Here is a 17437-nt window from a genome sequence, read left to right on the forward strand (position 1 = left end):
TATCACAACATAATTTTAGTTCTATAAGTTACCATAAGTTCCCATGTAAACATCCACATAGGTTAAGTTCTTTTACAAACTACTGGGGCAAAAGAACACATGTACTTTCATAAGGCATTTCCTTCATGCTTCCTTTACCAACATGGTAGTGAGGTCAAAACCAGAAAGACAACTGCCCACCCCTGCACCAAGGACTTACGTAAAAGAATAGTTCTTAAGAAGGAAGGAGAGAGAAAACATGGAAAATTAAATGCTCATGGTTTTCATAAAATGAACCATTAAACAGACTGCTGTTGTGGATGAGATCACCCAATCCTAGGCTGATGAGTGTTTTATAATCAGTCTTCATTAGCAACATTTGGTCTGGTGTAGTCCATGAGATTCTTTCATGGAAAGATGAAATCCAAGGTTGCATGTGTACTGAGGGATATCTGAGGGAGGCACCACTGCCTTTCTCAAAACTAAACTTTAAAATATGTTTATGGTACCATTTAAGAGGCCCAAAAGCCCAGGAAAAAAATCAGTTTAAGAAATGAGTAACAATAGTGATTTCAGATACTTCTGGATGACACCTGTTCCCTGTTGTTACCTTTTAATGGCCTAGATCAGTGCCTCCGCACAATCACCAAGTCTTAGCATCACTAAAATCGGGATTACATAAATAATTACTTCCATTATTTTAACAAAGGCATAAAAAGTGGAATTGAAATTTGAGGTTTTCCCTGACTTTGACTTTGCAGTAGGAAATAACCAAAACCACTATATATTCTGTATCCTCGTGCTGTGCCTGTATCACATGGCTTGTGCAGTTGAGACAAATTTAGTGAATTTTCTGGTGGGAGAAAGATACCTGGTTTCTAATTTTCATTTGTGAAAGAGGAGATAACACCAAGAACGCTGTCATCATCTAATACTAAATCAACAGAGCCATATTCATAGAGGGACTCCTAAGGAGAACAGTATGTCCCACATCTAATTGTATATAGTCGTGTAAAATAAATAAAATTGGATTAGAAAAGAAATCTATTAAGTGACCCAATCCTAAATTTGGAACTGCTATAGCCTTATAACTTATTTTATATTTCCTGGGCTTTGGGAGTTTTAGATTTTCTTTGTGATTCCAGGCTAAAATATACCTACTCCATAAACATCCACTTCATTGCCACTAATACGTTTACTGCATTATCATCTGTGCTATATTGTGAGGCTGAATATTAAGTGCTCTAAAAACCCTCTATATTAAGAAATTTCCAAACTTCCATTAATATAGCTGATGGATTTGTAATCTGAACTGTTTAAAACAAATTGCCATGCAATTAAGAAAATCTAAAACAATGTATTTATACTTTTTAAATTATGTATTTGCCCCGCAGTTTGATTTATTCCTCATAAGATGGACTATTAAATATCTCAAAACATGCCTAAAGGTGTGTTGCAAGAGGAAAGAGGGTTTACAAATTATTTGTAGTTCATTCTGTTAAGGAATTTGGTCATGTCCTTTTAAGGTCACGGAATAGAAGCATAAGATTTTGTGGTGCAGACAGCAGAGAACATGCTCCCTACGGCCAGTCAGACACATGTGTAACATGTTTCTGTTTGGAGGGTTTCCCTCTTCTGAGAATCAGCAATTACAATACCAACACCCCAGGGCAGATGTCCTTAACAAGGATAAATTGTTTTGTAGAAAACACTTCGGGGCAAAAAATGCCACATAAAAATTTAAGGCACCTTCTCAGCTAAGGTTAGAAGGGAAAAGTTCCCTTTTCTATCTCACTTCTATGTTGTTTACTACTTTTTTAATGCTTAATTCCTGGGACAAATGAAAGCCAAATAATATTTTTTTATGTGATCTTTTGAGATTTAGAACACTATTAAGGAAGACTTTCTCCCCATAAGATACTACAAATTCTTTAAAAGATTGGATACCTCCTTCTATGTCCCATACCACCTAACTATCCCCGCAGGATTCTAGTCATGTCAAATTAAGTTTCTTGATAAAAGGATAATACTGCCTTTTACCTTATCCAATTCTATCTCTATGGCAGCAGTAAGCAGTCTGACACTACCTCAATTGTCTACAGCTACCATTTAAACTAGTTTTTTTTTTTCTTTTCTAAAGCCCTAACCATTGGGAGCTGCATATTTTCAGCGCACATTGTACTTGTGCCCAGGAGTTAAATTAAATTTATAGCTGCCATTCTAAAAATACTATTGTTAGAAAGAAAAAGTTTATTTTATTATAATTCAGAATATAAAAAGGTATATAAAAGCTATATTCCTATATATCAGAGGAAAAAAGTTCTAAATAAAAAAGCGGTGGCTTTTTTTTTATCAAACAATTGAATTTGGAATGATTTGCGTTACCGCTGATGGTCATGTGTTGTACAACTAGCATGAAGGTCTTCACGTGGAGAAAACAAGTTCTGGATCCTACTGTCCACCAGTTTGGGTGGCTGTATTATAAAGAATTCATACTGGCTAAAAATCATAAGAACAATATTTCCTAACGTCTCCCATCCTGGGCAATATGCTTAATAAACAGGAAGGGATAAATATTTCATGTCTATCAGCCTGATTATTTTCTCCAGGTTACTGAAAATCCAAAGCATACATAAGGCTTCCATGTCTTCTGTTAATTAAATTCCCATACATTCATCCTTGGGAAGTTGTCTTCAGTTTTCTATTTAAAGGACTTGTCTCCAGGTGAGTATCTCGCAGAAGGTTTTCTGCAACAACTATACTCCAACGGTGGGGTCAGGGGGGAGTGTTCTTTGATCCATTTTTTCCTTAGTTTTGTTTTTTACTTTTACCTGTTCATATTCTTGTTCTTATGCTCCCCTTAATGTGGAACTTGGGTGAATCACTGCCCAAACAGTAAGGGGCTATTTTTTATTGGCAATTCTTCTCTTCCTTGTTGCCAGCATATCATAAAAGGGATCCCTGCTGATACTTGCTCTGGTGAAGGGAAAGAGGGAAAAATGTATCAGGTCATTTGTGGTTTGACAAAGTCCATTTACTTTTCCATTGCAATTAGGAGGTTGGCCTATCAGAAAACTGTTTTTAAAAACTTGAATGGACTTCTTGAGAAGCCCAGCGTATAAGCCCACCAGGTGTTGAACATGATGACAACTGTTCTGCATCCCAGTCCATATCCCCCCTAAAACACTTGTGTCAGAAAATGGAGGAATAAGAAGCTTCTGAAAACACTGGGTTTCCTTTGAAGCCCATTACTCACTTGATTGATTTGATCCACTCTTCCTTCTCTTCTGGGGTTGGAGCAGATATTCTGTACACGACATGGTTGCCTTCCACCACTCTGCCATCAGCCTCTGTTTTACAGGCCTTTATGACCTGTCCTTTATGGCTTGGGTTATAAAGCTCAAAACAGTTCTGGGTAAAAAAGTAAAGGGAGAGAAAGATATCTTCATAAATCACAGGGTCTGAACATGCTGAGAGCTCGCTTCAGAGTGCATTTAGTTTGCTGGTTTATTACTTAGTTCATTAAGAGTAGAATTTCTAAAAGATGTCTTACAGGTTTCCGGGGATCTTCTACTTCTCTTATGCTAAGATTTTCCAAAGGGATAATTCCTCTGGGCTCTTTATCCTATAAGATACAAGAGCATTTTCTTAGTCATCTGAAATCACTACTGGGGATCAGATTCAAAGCAGAATATGATAGAAAGGATTACTGTTACTGTTGGAAAGAGAATTCAGCAGCCTTCAAACCATACTCACTGTTGTGTATTCAAAGTAATAGAGGCAGTTATCTGTCAGAATGAACCACCGTCTCTTCCAGGTTTTCACTCTCCCACCTATAAAAACATAAAGAGTTGGCTGAGTTCAGCCCACCATGTAAATGGAACATTAGCTTATAAAACCAGTTTGGTGCTGGGATCTCATCAATGGAATTTGGAGCTTTTACAAATGTTACTGACCTTCAGAAATGCTATCAGATTGATCTCACCCTCTGTCTTAGTGGGCGGGGACACTGAACAATCTAACAGTAGAAAAAGATACTAAAAAGAAAGGTTTGTGCCTGAGGAACTAGGACTTCATCATGAGTCACATTTCAGAGCAAACAGATCTCTGACACTGGTAGAGACTCATGAAGAAGCGGATCCTTCTCAAGTCTCAGCCACCATTTTTCATTCCTGACTGCCCTGTCTGAGGCTGGGTGGGTAATCCTTTACAATTTTTTAAAATATTATTTCAGGAAAAATCCCATCTTCCTAATTTGGTTTCATTTTCTCACACTGAAACAACCATCAATGCCTACTCATCTTGGATTTGATTTAATTATATCAGGGTGGTTATCCATTACTAAATACTCTAAGCAGAACTGGCATAGTTCATTAACAATTATCCCTATAACTCAACATGCAGTGCTGGTTGAGACTTTTTTTTTTTTCTGGACACAACCAGTTTGTTTTGCTTGACTACACGTTTGTAACAGGTTTTGTTTTTCTTGTTTTCTCTGTGGGAATGGCAGAAAGAAGGCAGTAGGAGAGAATATGGGCCTGAAAATAAAATTAAATAAATTTTAAAAAATAAGTATCCCCCTACACAGAATTATCAGACTTAATAAATCATTTAACTAAATCTCAGTATATGTACAATTGGATATAATTTGTCTGTTGATTTCTCTTATTGAGTTTTTTTAATTAGAAAAAAAGACGCTAAACCTCTTTTTCTCAACATGAGGCAGCTACGGTCAAATTAGTGCGCACTTTTTTTTAAATACATTTTTATTGGCATCTTTTATTTTTATATCCAGAATTTCTCCCAGTACTCCTCCTCCCCTCTAAGACAGCCACCCCATATTGCTAAAGATATTTTTAAAGAAAAAAAGAGGAAAAAAATCAACACTACATCAAAAAGGTCTGAAAACATAGACAGTATTGCAAACCTGTGGCCCTCCCACATCTGCAAAGGAGTGGAGTCGGGGTGTCTCCACCTCTTTATCCCACTGCTTCTGACATGCGTGTTTTGGTGGAAGGAATAGTTATTTAAGACTGGCAGTATCCTTTTAGTGGCTCAAGCCACAAATCGCTGCATGTTGACTATGGCTTTAATGTATGAATCTGAGTTGGTGAGGTACATGGTCAAGAAGCAAGCAGAAGCAAGTGTTGGGATGTTGAAACAGACACAGGGGAGATGGAATGAAAGAGAAAAGGCTGGCTAGGGGAAAGAGCATTAGAAGAAGGGCACATGTAAAGAAGTGGAAAGGCAGACAAAGACTTGGGCCTGGCTCTGCTCTTGGTCTCTGCACCACATGGGCTGATTTGGTGGCTTGACATTTGTATACTCCATGAAAGGAAGTTTATCCTCCTGTACTAGGACAGTTAAACTAGACAACTGGTCCGGCTTAATTGTGCAGTTCTGCCCCACAAAAGGCATCATTGAAAAGGTGAAAGAGATGAGTAGAAAAAAGTTTTAAGTCTGAAAAAAGCGCAAGGTTCTAAATGAGGAAAAAATCATCTCCAATTGCCCCTGCATTTCAGCCTGAATTAATCCCACATGATCACTGACCAACCAGAGAGGCCTAAAACAACTCTGGAGACAGAGGGTGAAGAGAGGTTTCCACTGATGCTTCTATCTTGCCTCAAGTCCTTATTGCCCAGCCTGTGTCATATCTTTTCTACCCTGCCTCACAAACTACCAGAAAGCAATTTACATAAAGCCATCTGTTATTTTCACTTCCTTGATTGATCAGGTCTAGGATGTCCCAATAGCAGCCAGTCACTATCTAATAATACTCTGATCCAACCAGCCCCTGCTTCATGCTATTAAAAAAATGGAGCTGGGCTCTAGCCTAAAGCAGGGATGTATAAGAGGGAGGGGTTAGTGATCTGAATCCTGTCTTGGCCTCCAACCTGCTACGAAACTGAGAAACATAACCTCCCTCGGCCTGTTTTCTCAAATATGAGTGGAGACAGAGTCCATTAGCCTCACGTTACAGATTAATAATTGCAGGGCCCCTTGCAAATACAAATCTTCAATAAATGAGAGTAACAATTTTGTATTCTATAGCCTTTCAAACTTCATGTTTGAAGTTTTGTGTTCTCAGCGTAAGCTCTTTAAATTCTGTGTCTCTCATCCCAGATGGAAGCAGGCAGAAGAGAGATGGATACTCAAGATCTCCCTTGTGCCTTCCAATTACAGGTGGATGGAGGGAGGCAGGGTTTGCCCATAGCAAACTAGCTACTGATGATCAACAGAGAGGAAGTAAAAACCAAATGAGTTTAATTCTAGGTAATTAACTCCAGGGCCTTATGACTTCAGGGGAGCTATTTCCATATGTCACTGTTATTGTACCTAGAAAGGCTTTTAGATTTATTTACTTCTCACTGTGACTCGTGGTTTGTGAATCTTCTCAGTTGTCCTAGAAAAGACAGCTGGTGGCTAGTATACTGAACAGAGTGGACAAAATGCTGGGCCTGGAGTAAGGAAGACACGAGTCCAAAACCAGCCTCAGACACCGAGTAGCTGGGTGACTCTGGGGAAGTCACTTAACTTTTGGTCTGCCTCAGTTTCTTTATCTGTAAAATGGGGATAATAATAGCGTCTACCTCCCAGGGTAGTTGTGAGGATCAAATGAGGACAGCATAGGTGCTACACAGACGCTGGCTACTAGTTATTGTTTTTACTATCATTGTTACCATCATCATCATCATCGTCTTTGCATGGGAGCCACAGCAGGCTCCAGAAAGAAGGCACAGCATCTCTGCTCGCTGATGCCCTCTCTGGCTTCCTTAAGACAAAATGAGCTGGTTGGGAGCTGTGATGCACACGGTGCTGCTGGGGAGGCTGAGGCTGGTGAAGCACCTGAGCTTGGGAGTTCTGAGGTATTGGGAGCTAAAGGAGGGCAGGTGTCTGCACTGAGGCTGAGCCCCTAGACACAAGGGACCACCAGGATGCCTAAGGAGGGTCAGAAATAGAGCAGGGTCAAAGTTCCCTTCTATCAGTAGCGGAACTGGGCCCAAGAGGGGGCCTGAGCACATAAGGGAGCTCTCATCTCAAACAACCACATAACAATAACAACCTAAAACACCACAACAATGAATTCCAAGTTTTCTCTTCAGAATTCTCCCTTCTCCTATGGCTTGTCACATGTCCACACCCCTTTCTAGACTCCTTTTAACTCCAGTAAGAAAAGCAGAAGTCCTCCTATCTCTGCCTTAGTCACAACTAATTCTTAACTTGTTAACGATAAATTATTCACCTAACAGTCATTTCAAAATATCTTAACACAATGTGGAAGGGCAATTTCTCCATCAATTTTCTCACATACCCTAGAAAAGCAGCCGTGTTTTTTAAAAAAAGCACCTTTGGCACCTGCTTCAAAATTAAGAGGAAGCTAACTAATGTAACGTCTGTGAAATAAGCGAGTGATTTCCTACGACGGACCACACCTGCAAAGAGAAGTGGGGGCTTTGGTTTCTCGAATCCCTCTGGAAAAATCTGGCAAAATGCCTCCTGTGGATCCGTATTTTTATCTTCCCACAGGAAACTCTGACAGCAAGAACTACGTCTTTCTACCTATGGTAAAATACCCATTGTTACATATACTTTAAAAAATAATAACCAAAGTCTATCAGTTCTCACTTTTAGCTGAAAACTTGCTGCCTTGTGGTCCCATTAATGAGACAAAGATCTTTCACTCATATAATTATTATTGCCGTGATTACGGTTGAATTGCCCTTGGGCAATGAGATCTGGAATGACAAGGAGGCTGCCTCAGTATCTGAACTGGATCTGTCATCTTATCAGGATGAGTGTTGCCTTCACTGGTGCAGACTACAATCTACCCTCTCACTCTGTGCAATGGTTGGGTATATCTTTCCATAAATCATCCACTGAAGATTCATCCCACGTGCTCGATACCTTCTCAATTCTTTGATTATTTTGTGAATACCAGTGCTATATTTGGGCTGTCCATTCCCTTGCTATATAATCCACCCCCCTCACCCCTTCTTTGGTAATTCCTTCTGTGTCACTTCTTGTGTATAAATCACCATTGGCAATATGCTACAGCCTACTTAAAACCACCACATGTGTCTCTATTGCCCTTTGGATTACCTGCATTTAGGGTTATTCTGACCCCATGTATCCCATGATTCACAGCCATATAGTATCGCCAAGAAAATGTTGGCATTAATTACAAAGGTAGGCTTTTGTGACAATGTTCAAGATAGGACCACTGAAAGCACTTGGTAGATTCCAAATGAGATCCATTCCAATCTCCTCCACCTATTCAATTCTGGTCCCACCTCACTATCCATCAGCACTTGTCTAATCCATATGCACTGATGGATTAAGCAAATCTTTTGGTACTATATTAAATTCCTAAAAACAGACTGAGTAGGATTCCTCAGTATAACAGGCTCCACAGGTGAAGAAATACAAAGTAACACAACAAACACCTTCTCCCATTCTGCTTTATGAAAAGTTTAACATTAGTCAATGAGAAAGAATCCAAAAGAATGCTCCTCTCTCTGAGTGGGTTTAGTTAACTCCTTTTCTCTGTCTAGTCTCCTTTTCAAGGCAACACTGCTTCTTTGTCCTTCTACAAAGGCATGAGGTCCTTCTAATTCCAGACTAATTTTCCTAGTTCAGTCACACAGCAAGTTGTAAAAACTGTGTTTTTATCAGTCATTATACAGGATTAGGTCCTGAATGTAATTCTTTTTTCTTTTTTTTGGTGAGACAATTGGGGTTAAGTGACTCACCCAGGGTCACACAGCTAGTAAATGAAATTCTTAATATTTTAAGTTATGTCTTTCCTATGAACCATAGGTTTTTCAGAAGGTCCTAAAATATAGGGCAATTTTAAGCTTATTAACCACTTTGGTTCCTATCCTTCTATGGAATCAAATAGATCTTGTGAAAAAAAGGGAGTATCAGAACCTGTACTCAGTCTCAAGAATCTTATACTAGATTTTTAGATACAGAAAAAGCCACAGTTCCCCAAATCAGAGCACTCTGACAAACCAGGTGAGGCCAGATAAAAGGGGCTGAGACCAAGTGACTGAGAACTGACAAATATCTTAGAATTTAAAAATGGAAGAGACCTTTGAGATTTTCTAGTTCAATCCTTCATTTTATGTAAAGTAAGTTGAACCTATATATATATTTTAACTATGCCTACATTTTATCTTCCCATAAGTAAAAAAATCAACAAAATTATTTTGAACATGATTATTTTACATGCTAAAAAAATTACTCTCATACCTGCTAGACTGAAATAAGGGTACTACAACTAATCAGCATCTGAGTTAAGGGGTAACATAATATGGGACACAGTAAACTAGTAAACAAGTAGCAAAAGTAGAGGCCCTTTACTCTCCTGAGGAGAAACGAGTCTGGCTTTCAGTTCAGTGACTCAGAGAGACCTGAATTACTGTACTGACAAGCCTGCTGCTTGGGTTTGTTTCGTCCAATGACGACTTGCACAGGAATCTCCAAGGCTGGACTACTAAGCAAGTCCAGAGGAAGTAGAGAGCAAGTGAATGATTCAGCCATAAAGTAAAGCTTTACACAAGCCAACAAAGGGGAAAGGAAAATCAAGGCAGAAATGAGCAACCGAAGAGGAGCAGGAAGCCATCGGGTACGTACCTCCTAAATGCAGAATAAGCAGAGACAGCCAGTCACAGAACAGAAAGGTGATAGTCATAGGCCAGAAGGAAAACAAGAAGGCACATTTAAACCACTCATTAAGAAATCATAGCCAAACCAAACCAAGAGAAAGTCACAAATAATATGGGAAAATAAAGACACACACATAAAACTATTTGGAGATTAAATGCATTTGCTTCTTCTACAGAAAACTGACTTGAAATTTTATCTCGAAAATTATTTAACAGTTTTCTGGGATGGATCAGTGTAACCTAGTATGTTATTTCTCTGCCATGGAAACTTTAAGAGATTAAAATGCCCTTTTCTGCTGATGTCTCAATTCTGACATGCCACCATTCAAACAAGAGATTACTAACTCTGAAGTATAACCATCAAGAGCATTACTTTGGCTGAACTGCATTTTTAAAAAAGGTACTGCCTTTAGATTAGGGGCATTTAACAGGGCGAATTAGCAGTAATTCCCATTAGTTCTATAGCAATGGGCTAAAAGGGGGTAGCAACCTATGATTAAACACAAAAAGCAATGCTGCAGAACGAGCAATTCTCATACTAACCTAATTTCAATAGCCAGCCTTCTCTGTCTGGATTAAAAAATGTGTGTGTCAAGTCATTTCCATCATCTTCTGGAATCTTAAATGGCTCATTTTTAATACTTTCATATAAATTCTGTATGGGAGGAAAATGGCAAATTCATTAAAAATCAAAGACATGATCTCCTCTTTATTAGCCCTTAGGGAAATGGAATGCAAAATAAAGAAGAGTCAGAGATTGACGACAGTTGTGTTAACCACATATTAAATCTGCTTTTTAAATAACAGAATATTAACAGTTACAATGGAAACTGATACAGTGGAACACTTTTTTTAAAAGTGAGCTATCATTTTTACAATCCTAATACAACTTACCCTCAGTAATTCCTCAGGGAGATCCCCGCCCTCATTAATGCCTCGGTTCATCGATATAAACCGCTCCACTGTGGGCTTATCTCGCACGTTGTGGTTGTGGAGGCTGGTATTTAGCATGATGATTGCGAAAGACAACACGTAACATGTATCTGAAACAAATCCAGGACAAACCAGAGATCACTGAACTACAGTGGAAGGACGGGGAAACGTCTGCAGCTAGTGTTATGTGTCCACATAGGCAGTCAGGTTCCCAGAAGAATGAAACCCTTTACAAATCTTGGTTGTGGCTCAAATGAGAAAGACCACTGTTGCTGGCAAGGCTAGATGATGATCAGCACCTGCAAACATGTTGATTCTATGGGCTTTTTCTCTCTATTGGGCCAGCCCATGAGAAGAGCACAAGGTCTCTTCAAGGGCTTAGAGGAAAATCAATTCAGAAGGGCTAATTCAACTGGACACATGCCAAACCCATCTTATCTTGTGGGATATAAGATTGGAAGTTGAGGTTTATATTCTGCCTGGCTCAAAAGTAAATAGAAATCTATAGAGACCATCCTTACTCCTACCCCAAAGTGCTGGCCAAATCTGGATTCTCTAAAACTGGATAATCAGTATTATTTTTCAGTGTATGTCTAACTTTTTATTTCCTTTCAATGATATATCATTTCAGGTATGCAGAATAGTTTCAGGGGTAGCTTATATTCAGACTAGCATGTGTAGCAGACAAGCCAGACCCAGGAAGACCATGGTAAATTTTCTTTCCTCTTGTGACTCCATCCTTAGATTTAGTGTAAATTCTTACTGCCCCATTGATGAGGCCCTTATTCTAGTATTGATTAAAATTCATAGCTATTTTACACAAACAGAGCCTTGACTTTAAAAGGAGATCACACAAGCACTTGAATGGACTACTGAAAGGAAAGAGGGGGACGAGACATAGACATGAAGTCAGTCCCTTGGAGAGAGGCCAATGCAATCATGTGGCTCATCCAGGGAACCATATGGCCTCAAGGATGGCAGTGGATGGAGGCAATAGTAGGCTGGCAAGGAGTTGCTGAACCAAGGCCAAGAACCTGTTTCAAGCGGGTAGCTGGAGGGACCAGAAATTAGGAGCAACAAGGCATAAAACCATGATAAGGAGGGGGGAAACCCAGACTTTGTCCTTCAATAGTAACATGACTTGTGGATTTTCAGATATACAGAACTAGAGTTGACTCTCTAGTGACGTTAGGTTCTTTACTTGCTTGTGTGTGTGTGTGTGTGTGTGTGTGTGTGTGTGTGTGTTAGGGGAGTGGGGTTCAACCAATAGTGCTATAAGTCAAGAGCAACTGTATATGTTTCTTTTTGTATGCTGTTTGGATTATATATATGGCTGCCAAGGTCCCTTCTAACTCTCAATTACTTTGATTCTGCATAGGTCCCTTGGGAAGGTAGGATTTAACCACAGTATGGGTTGCACAAGTCCCCAGCAACCCTTAATAATTTCCTTTATGTATGTGTAGGAAGAAGGGATAGGAGTTACTCATCCACAACAGTAACAATCCAGAGGACTGTATAGGCCCCAGGGAGGAAGAAGTCCCAGTAGGGGGAGCTGCTTAACTCACTAGCAACCCCAAATATTGTAAGGAAATTCTAACCACGAAGTTAGGAGAACTTTATAGGTGCTTGGCGAAAGGTGGAAGCATTCACTTCTGACCCATGAAGTCACCTCAGGAGGGTCTCACGTTGCAAAGGCAGCCATTCACAATGCAACGTCCATGACTATCACCTCATTAAGGGAGTCTGAGCCCTTCCTCAGAAATCCTCAGGAGTATGCATGTGGGATTGGGTAGTCCTCCAAGAGGTGTGAGAGAGTCTAGATGATTCCTAAGTGCTCCTGGAATAACAGCAGGTATTCGGTATAGAAGAGAGAAACTTCAGACCTCCTAGCTCACGTGGCCGACTATTAGAGCATATGGAACAGTTACATACTCTTCATCATATTGTTTTCCTGCATTCTCTGTAATGAAGTAAAATGCAAAGAACACAGTATTTATAAGGAACCAACCAGAAAAATGCATCCAGCCGGGATGGCATGAAGCCTAAAGAGCAGCAAGAGCCAGTACAAGAAAGGGTTCCTAGAACTGATTAACACAGATTATGCTTGAGATAAGCACGCTTAGCACAAAAAGGAGGGATGTGAAATAATACTGATTATTTACTGGTCAAAAGGTTATTTGGTTCTACCTGTATCAGTACTTGATCAGATTCTGAGAAAAATAAATGTTATTCTCAAATGCTTTTGTGATCCTTATCCAAGTCCTAACCAGTTTCTAAAGAAAAACTAACTCAAAAGTTTTGGAAGGAATCCTGAAAATAGGTGAGAAGGGTGACCAAATGAAGAACAGAAGCCTCTTTTTATTAATCTAGTTAAGAAAAGTTCCTAGTTCTCTCTAGAGTTGACTATACTGAGGAGTTCAAAGAGGACAGATCATCTCCAATGGTGTATCCCCCAACGTTAACATTTCTGGAGTTCTGTTTGATAAACCAAAATTGAACTTTGTATCCTACTTTAATCTTAACTCCAGAATTCTGCCTCATTTCTGAATACTACAACTTATAAGTAGAAGTAATAATAATATGAGTAATTATTAGCATTTAAATAACACTTAAAAAATTTTCAGTGTGCCCTCTACATACATTGGATCCTCAAAACAACCTAGGCGGGAGGTGTTTCCAGTGTCACCTTGAATTACAATAAAGTAGAAGTTTTGGTGTTTCTCTCTCTCTCTCTCTCTCTCTCTCTCTCTCTCTCTCTCTCTCTCTCTCATTCTCAGGCCTGCTTGGATAGATAATTAATAATATCTTCTCTAACAGGCTTGTACTCAAAGAGCAATGTGTTGAATTTTTCCTTTCACAGAGGGCAGAGGCCTATCAATTAGGTGGGAAAAAAAGATTATTTATCTCTTGCATTTAATAACTAATTATTGAATCAGAACCAAGATTTTTCCCCTTTTCTACTTACTCATCCAGAAATAAACCTGTGTGGGAAATCTTAGGTATAGATTTACCCAGGCCAAGATCTAATCAGAAAAAGAAAGCTAAGTTTAGGCTAATGGATGCCTTTCTGCTCAGCGTGTCTGCTTAGACAGATCTGGGAAAATGTGGATCTTCCCTTTTGTCAGAGGGCTGATATGGAAATCAATAAGTCTCTTTGATCAAGATTTGGGTGACCCAAGTCATGTACCCCCAGACCGTCATTGTAATATATTACACCCTCTCATTTTAACATTCATTCCCTTGTTAATTGTTAACCAATCAGAGCCGAGGAACACCTGCTCTTTCAAGGGCACATAAGCTGTGAGCCCACCACCATGAGGGGTCTTTGGTCTAAGAGAGATGGACAAATGACCATCCTTTTATTAAAATACTGGTATTATTAATAAAATGATTAAGCTACCCAGAAACTATGTCTCTTGAACTTTTTAAAATGCCACACAGGGAAAGGGAATCAGTTTTAATGCTAATGGGCCTAAGTACAGTCCTATGAATTTTCTGTTGAATAAAAAAAGAAATGCTTTAGTTGATGTTTTCTCAGTCTGAGTGTTTCCGTGGAAGCCCAGGGTCCTTTTTCCTTTTCTGTGTGTGGCAATCTAGACAAGAGCTGGTGCTGATCTTCTCAGGGGGAAACTCTGCATGAAGACACATGCCAAAGACCTATTTGTGGAAGAAACCCTCAAGATTGAACCTGGAGTTCTGAGCTTCAATAATGGGCCACAGGGTACAGGTAGCATTGGTGAAATGAATTAACTCAATCTTTCCTAGGTGGAGTTATAAAAAACACTATCACTCACCTGTAGACTGGAAGACTCCAGGGTTGCAGAGACAGTAGCGTGAAGCAAAAGCTTCCATCATGCGATCAATTTTCTGAGCTTCCCCCGGAAGCCTGAAACTCCATAGGAACTGCCTGAAAAAAACCCCCACAAAATAGGAAATAACACTGCTGAAATTTTTAGAAAAATATACATACAAACATGCCTGCAGACTTACTCAAATTTACATAAGTAGTAAGCATGAGCTACCCTGTACTCGAACCCAGGTCCTCTAAATCCAGAACCAGTATTCTTTCCACAGTACACACCATTTTCCAATCTGATCAACAGATGCTTGTACTGTCTAGAGTGCTGAAGAAAAATACAAATATTCTACCCATCAGCCATGAAGAAAGAGTAATGCTAACAAAGCTGAACTTTAAATAGATCACTTTCTGACTGTTGATGCTATGGGCACTGATTCATAAGAAGAAGACAGAGGGAGCAACATGTTTGTGCCCAAGAGGTAACATGATCATTTTAAAGTTAATGGAATGAGGACATGCGGTCCAACCACCTGAGCATGCATTCTGTTTCACCAGCTCTAATGAGAGGCAGCGTAGAAAAAAGAAGGCAGCCAAACACAAGGCAGAGAAACCCTGCTCCATCACTTTAAGGATTTCAGGTTTTTGCCCAAGAGACAAACAAACAAACAACAGTCCAGGAGGCTAATAAGCTGTCAGACACTGGGTTCTAAGTGAGTATGTTCTAGGAAGTAAACGTTTAAGGGGGAATGTTTTTTAAGGATTCATGTTTTCAAAAACCAAGCCTGATTTGTCTCATTCTCTGTGAGATCTGCATTTTTCAAAAATGGAATTAAGAGAGAAGTATTTACATATGTCTAATGTCTTTCAGAACACTGTGGAGCCCCAAAGCTCAAACATTCTAAGAATGACACAAATGTTAGAAAGAAGTGAAGTATTTCAAGTCTTGAACTAAAGCAAGATTTAAAGCAGGGAAAAGATGATGCACAGTGGATGATCACGGTGGAAAGCACACACTGAATATAGGAGGACGGTCTAAGAGAGTAAAAATATTAGAATAAATTGTTTTTACATTTTTCTCAGCCTGAGGACAGCTTTAGGGCTATGCCTATTCCACAGAATCACACTAAAGTGACAGCGATAAGGCAAAGTCATCATTAATAGTAGAATCCTTTGGAGGGTCCTCTGCTGCCTGGGAACATATCCTGATGGAGGATTCACTTTGTGTTCCTGCCCTAAAACAAAAGCATCTAACGGACAAGACAGTGAACACTAAAAATCGGTGGGTGACATGGCACAGTGATGCATTTTTAAACATTGAACACATTTTCTTTTAGTGGTGCCAGAGATGGCAGTATGTGTAAGCAAAGGAGTATAAAATTTCAAAGTATTATGGTATGTGGATGCTCTTTGTTATGGTAGTCAACTAGTAGAACTGGTGGTCCTCTGCCATGGTGAACAACTGTCCACATTTAATCTTTCTCCCACCTATGCTTTATTTTTCTGATGTTTTCAGAAATTCATTTACTTGCTGAAAAGTGGCTTTATTAGGACTCTGCTCTTGAGGTGGTCCTGATGACCTTAAAGTTCAAAAGACTAAGCAGCACTGAAACCAGAATGGGAAGAATATTCCAGGAGAATGTGAGCTCCCTGAAGGCAAGAACTGTTCTGTTTTTGCCTTTGTATTTCTGGCTCCTAAAGCAGTGCTGGGCCTTATGTGTCATTTTATGACTGGATCTGTGATATCACTGATCTCCCTCTCGAGCTCGCATTGAAGAACTCCTTCTACCAATACAGACTGGCACCTTCTTAACAACTAACTTATAATCTTGGACAGTCTCCTGGGTATAACTAGCCTAGAGTCATACAGCTGGTATATGTCAGAGGCAGGATGTGAACCCAGGTCTTCCAGACACTAACACCAGCACTTTACCCACCACACTGTTTTGCCTCTCTTGTGTGGGTCAAAGTAGGTACTTAACAAACATATGTTGAAACTGAACTGAAAGTCAGCCCCAGTTGAAAAAAAGTTGCAAAATTTTTGAATTTTATCCAAATCAAAAAAAGAGTTTTCAACTGAAGTTACATGATTGTGGTGACTGATACTAGGGGGCAGAGGTCAGGGACAAATTGATGGAGAGATTTTAATCTCCAAAATGAATCTAGTCACTCTATTGCTAGTGGAATTAATGTTAGTATCAGATAGTTCAAAGGCAGCTGGCATGAAATGAGAAGTAGTGACCTTAGTTTCTGTATCATCGGAAACAAATTCTATATTATCAGAAACAAACAAAGTCAAGGATCTTGGATGATTTCCCTTTCCACACAGATCACAATTTTGGTCATATGGAGCAAGATTCTCACAAAATAGAAACTGCTGCCTGAAAACAAACTATCTACTTGGGGAAGGTGCAGTGAGATAGCACAAAATAACACGTTACCAGAGCATACTACTTCATGTCTGCCATTACCTAATTACCCCATATATTTTCTAAAAATAGTATTACTTCCTGTGTGAAATCAATAATCAATAAAAGAAACCAAGATTTTTTTCCCCACAACCAATTTCCACACTTCTCTTCAAAACTGAAGATAAAATGAAATTCTAAAGAGAAAATTTATAATATTGCATTGGGAATAATTTAAAGATATAATTCTATATTTACCTTAAAGCTTGTACAAGGTTGAGATCAGCAAACTCATGGAGTTCAACAAAAGCTTGAAGAACTTTAATGTTAAATTCATCTCTAGGAAAGAAAGCCTATAATGAGCAAGCAGTTCTAGGACTTTTCACCTTTTTTTTTCTTTGAAAGTATACTTTCTATGGGTCTAATGATAGGAAAGAAATGAAAACAGCTTCTATTCACCAGGCAAAACCTTCAAAAATATTTTTCAAAAGCTTCTGCCTTACTGTACATCATGGTTTTTAGTGTTTATTTCCCTTTCAAAATAACTGAACTTAGGTCAGATAATAAGTTAGTATAAATCACAAAACCTTGAAGCACTGACTATGCCCAAATCCTCTCAACCTCTAGGTGGCAGGAATGTTTTCTGAAGTGAA

General features: G+C 39.1%; 1 protein-coding gene across 4 annotated transcripts in view; it reads right to left on the reverse strand.

The window, feature by feature from the left end:
- Window positions 1-2299: 2299 nt before the first annotated feature.
- Window positions 2300-17437, reverse strand: part of CYTH3 (cytohesin 3) — a 136418-nt gene continuing 121280 nt past the window's right edge. For all 4 annotated transcript variants that reach the window (XM_072597856.1, XM_072597858.1, XM_072597857.1 and 1 more), the window contains 8 exons: window positions 17043-17123; window positions 14375-14487; window positions 10542-10690; window positions 10191-10302; window positions 3736-3812; window positions 3533-3604; window positions 3236-3390; window positions 2300-2955 (listed from right to left, as the gene is read on the reverse strand). In XM_072597856.1, the coding sequence (XP_072453957.1) occupies window positions 2883-2955; window positions 3236-3390; window positions 3533-3604; window positions 3736-3812; window positions 10191-10302; window positions 10542-10690; window positions 14375-14487; window positions 17043-17123 (832 nt within the window). In that variant the 3' untranslated portion in view covers window positions 2300-2882. The remainder of the gene's footprint in view (window positions 2956-3235; window positions 3391-3532; window positions 3605-3735; window positions 3813-10190; window positions 10303-10541; window positions 10691-14374; window positions 14488-17042; window positions 17124-17437) is intronic.

The sequence above is a fragment of the Notamacropus eugenii genome, chromosome 3 (genome assembly GCF_028372415.1).
Source record: "Notamacropus eugenii isolate mMacEug1 chromosome 3, mMacEug1.pri_v2, whole genome shotgun sequence".
NCBI lineage: Eukaryota > Metazoa > Chordata > Mammalia > Diprotodontia > Macropodidae > Notamacropus > Notamacropus eugenii.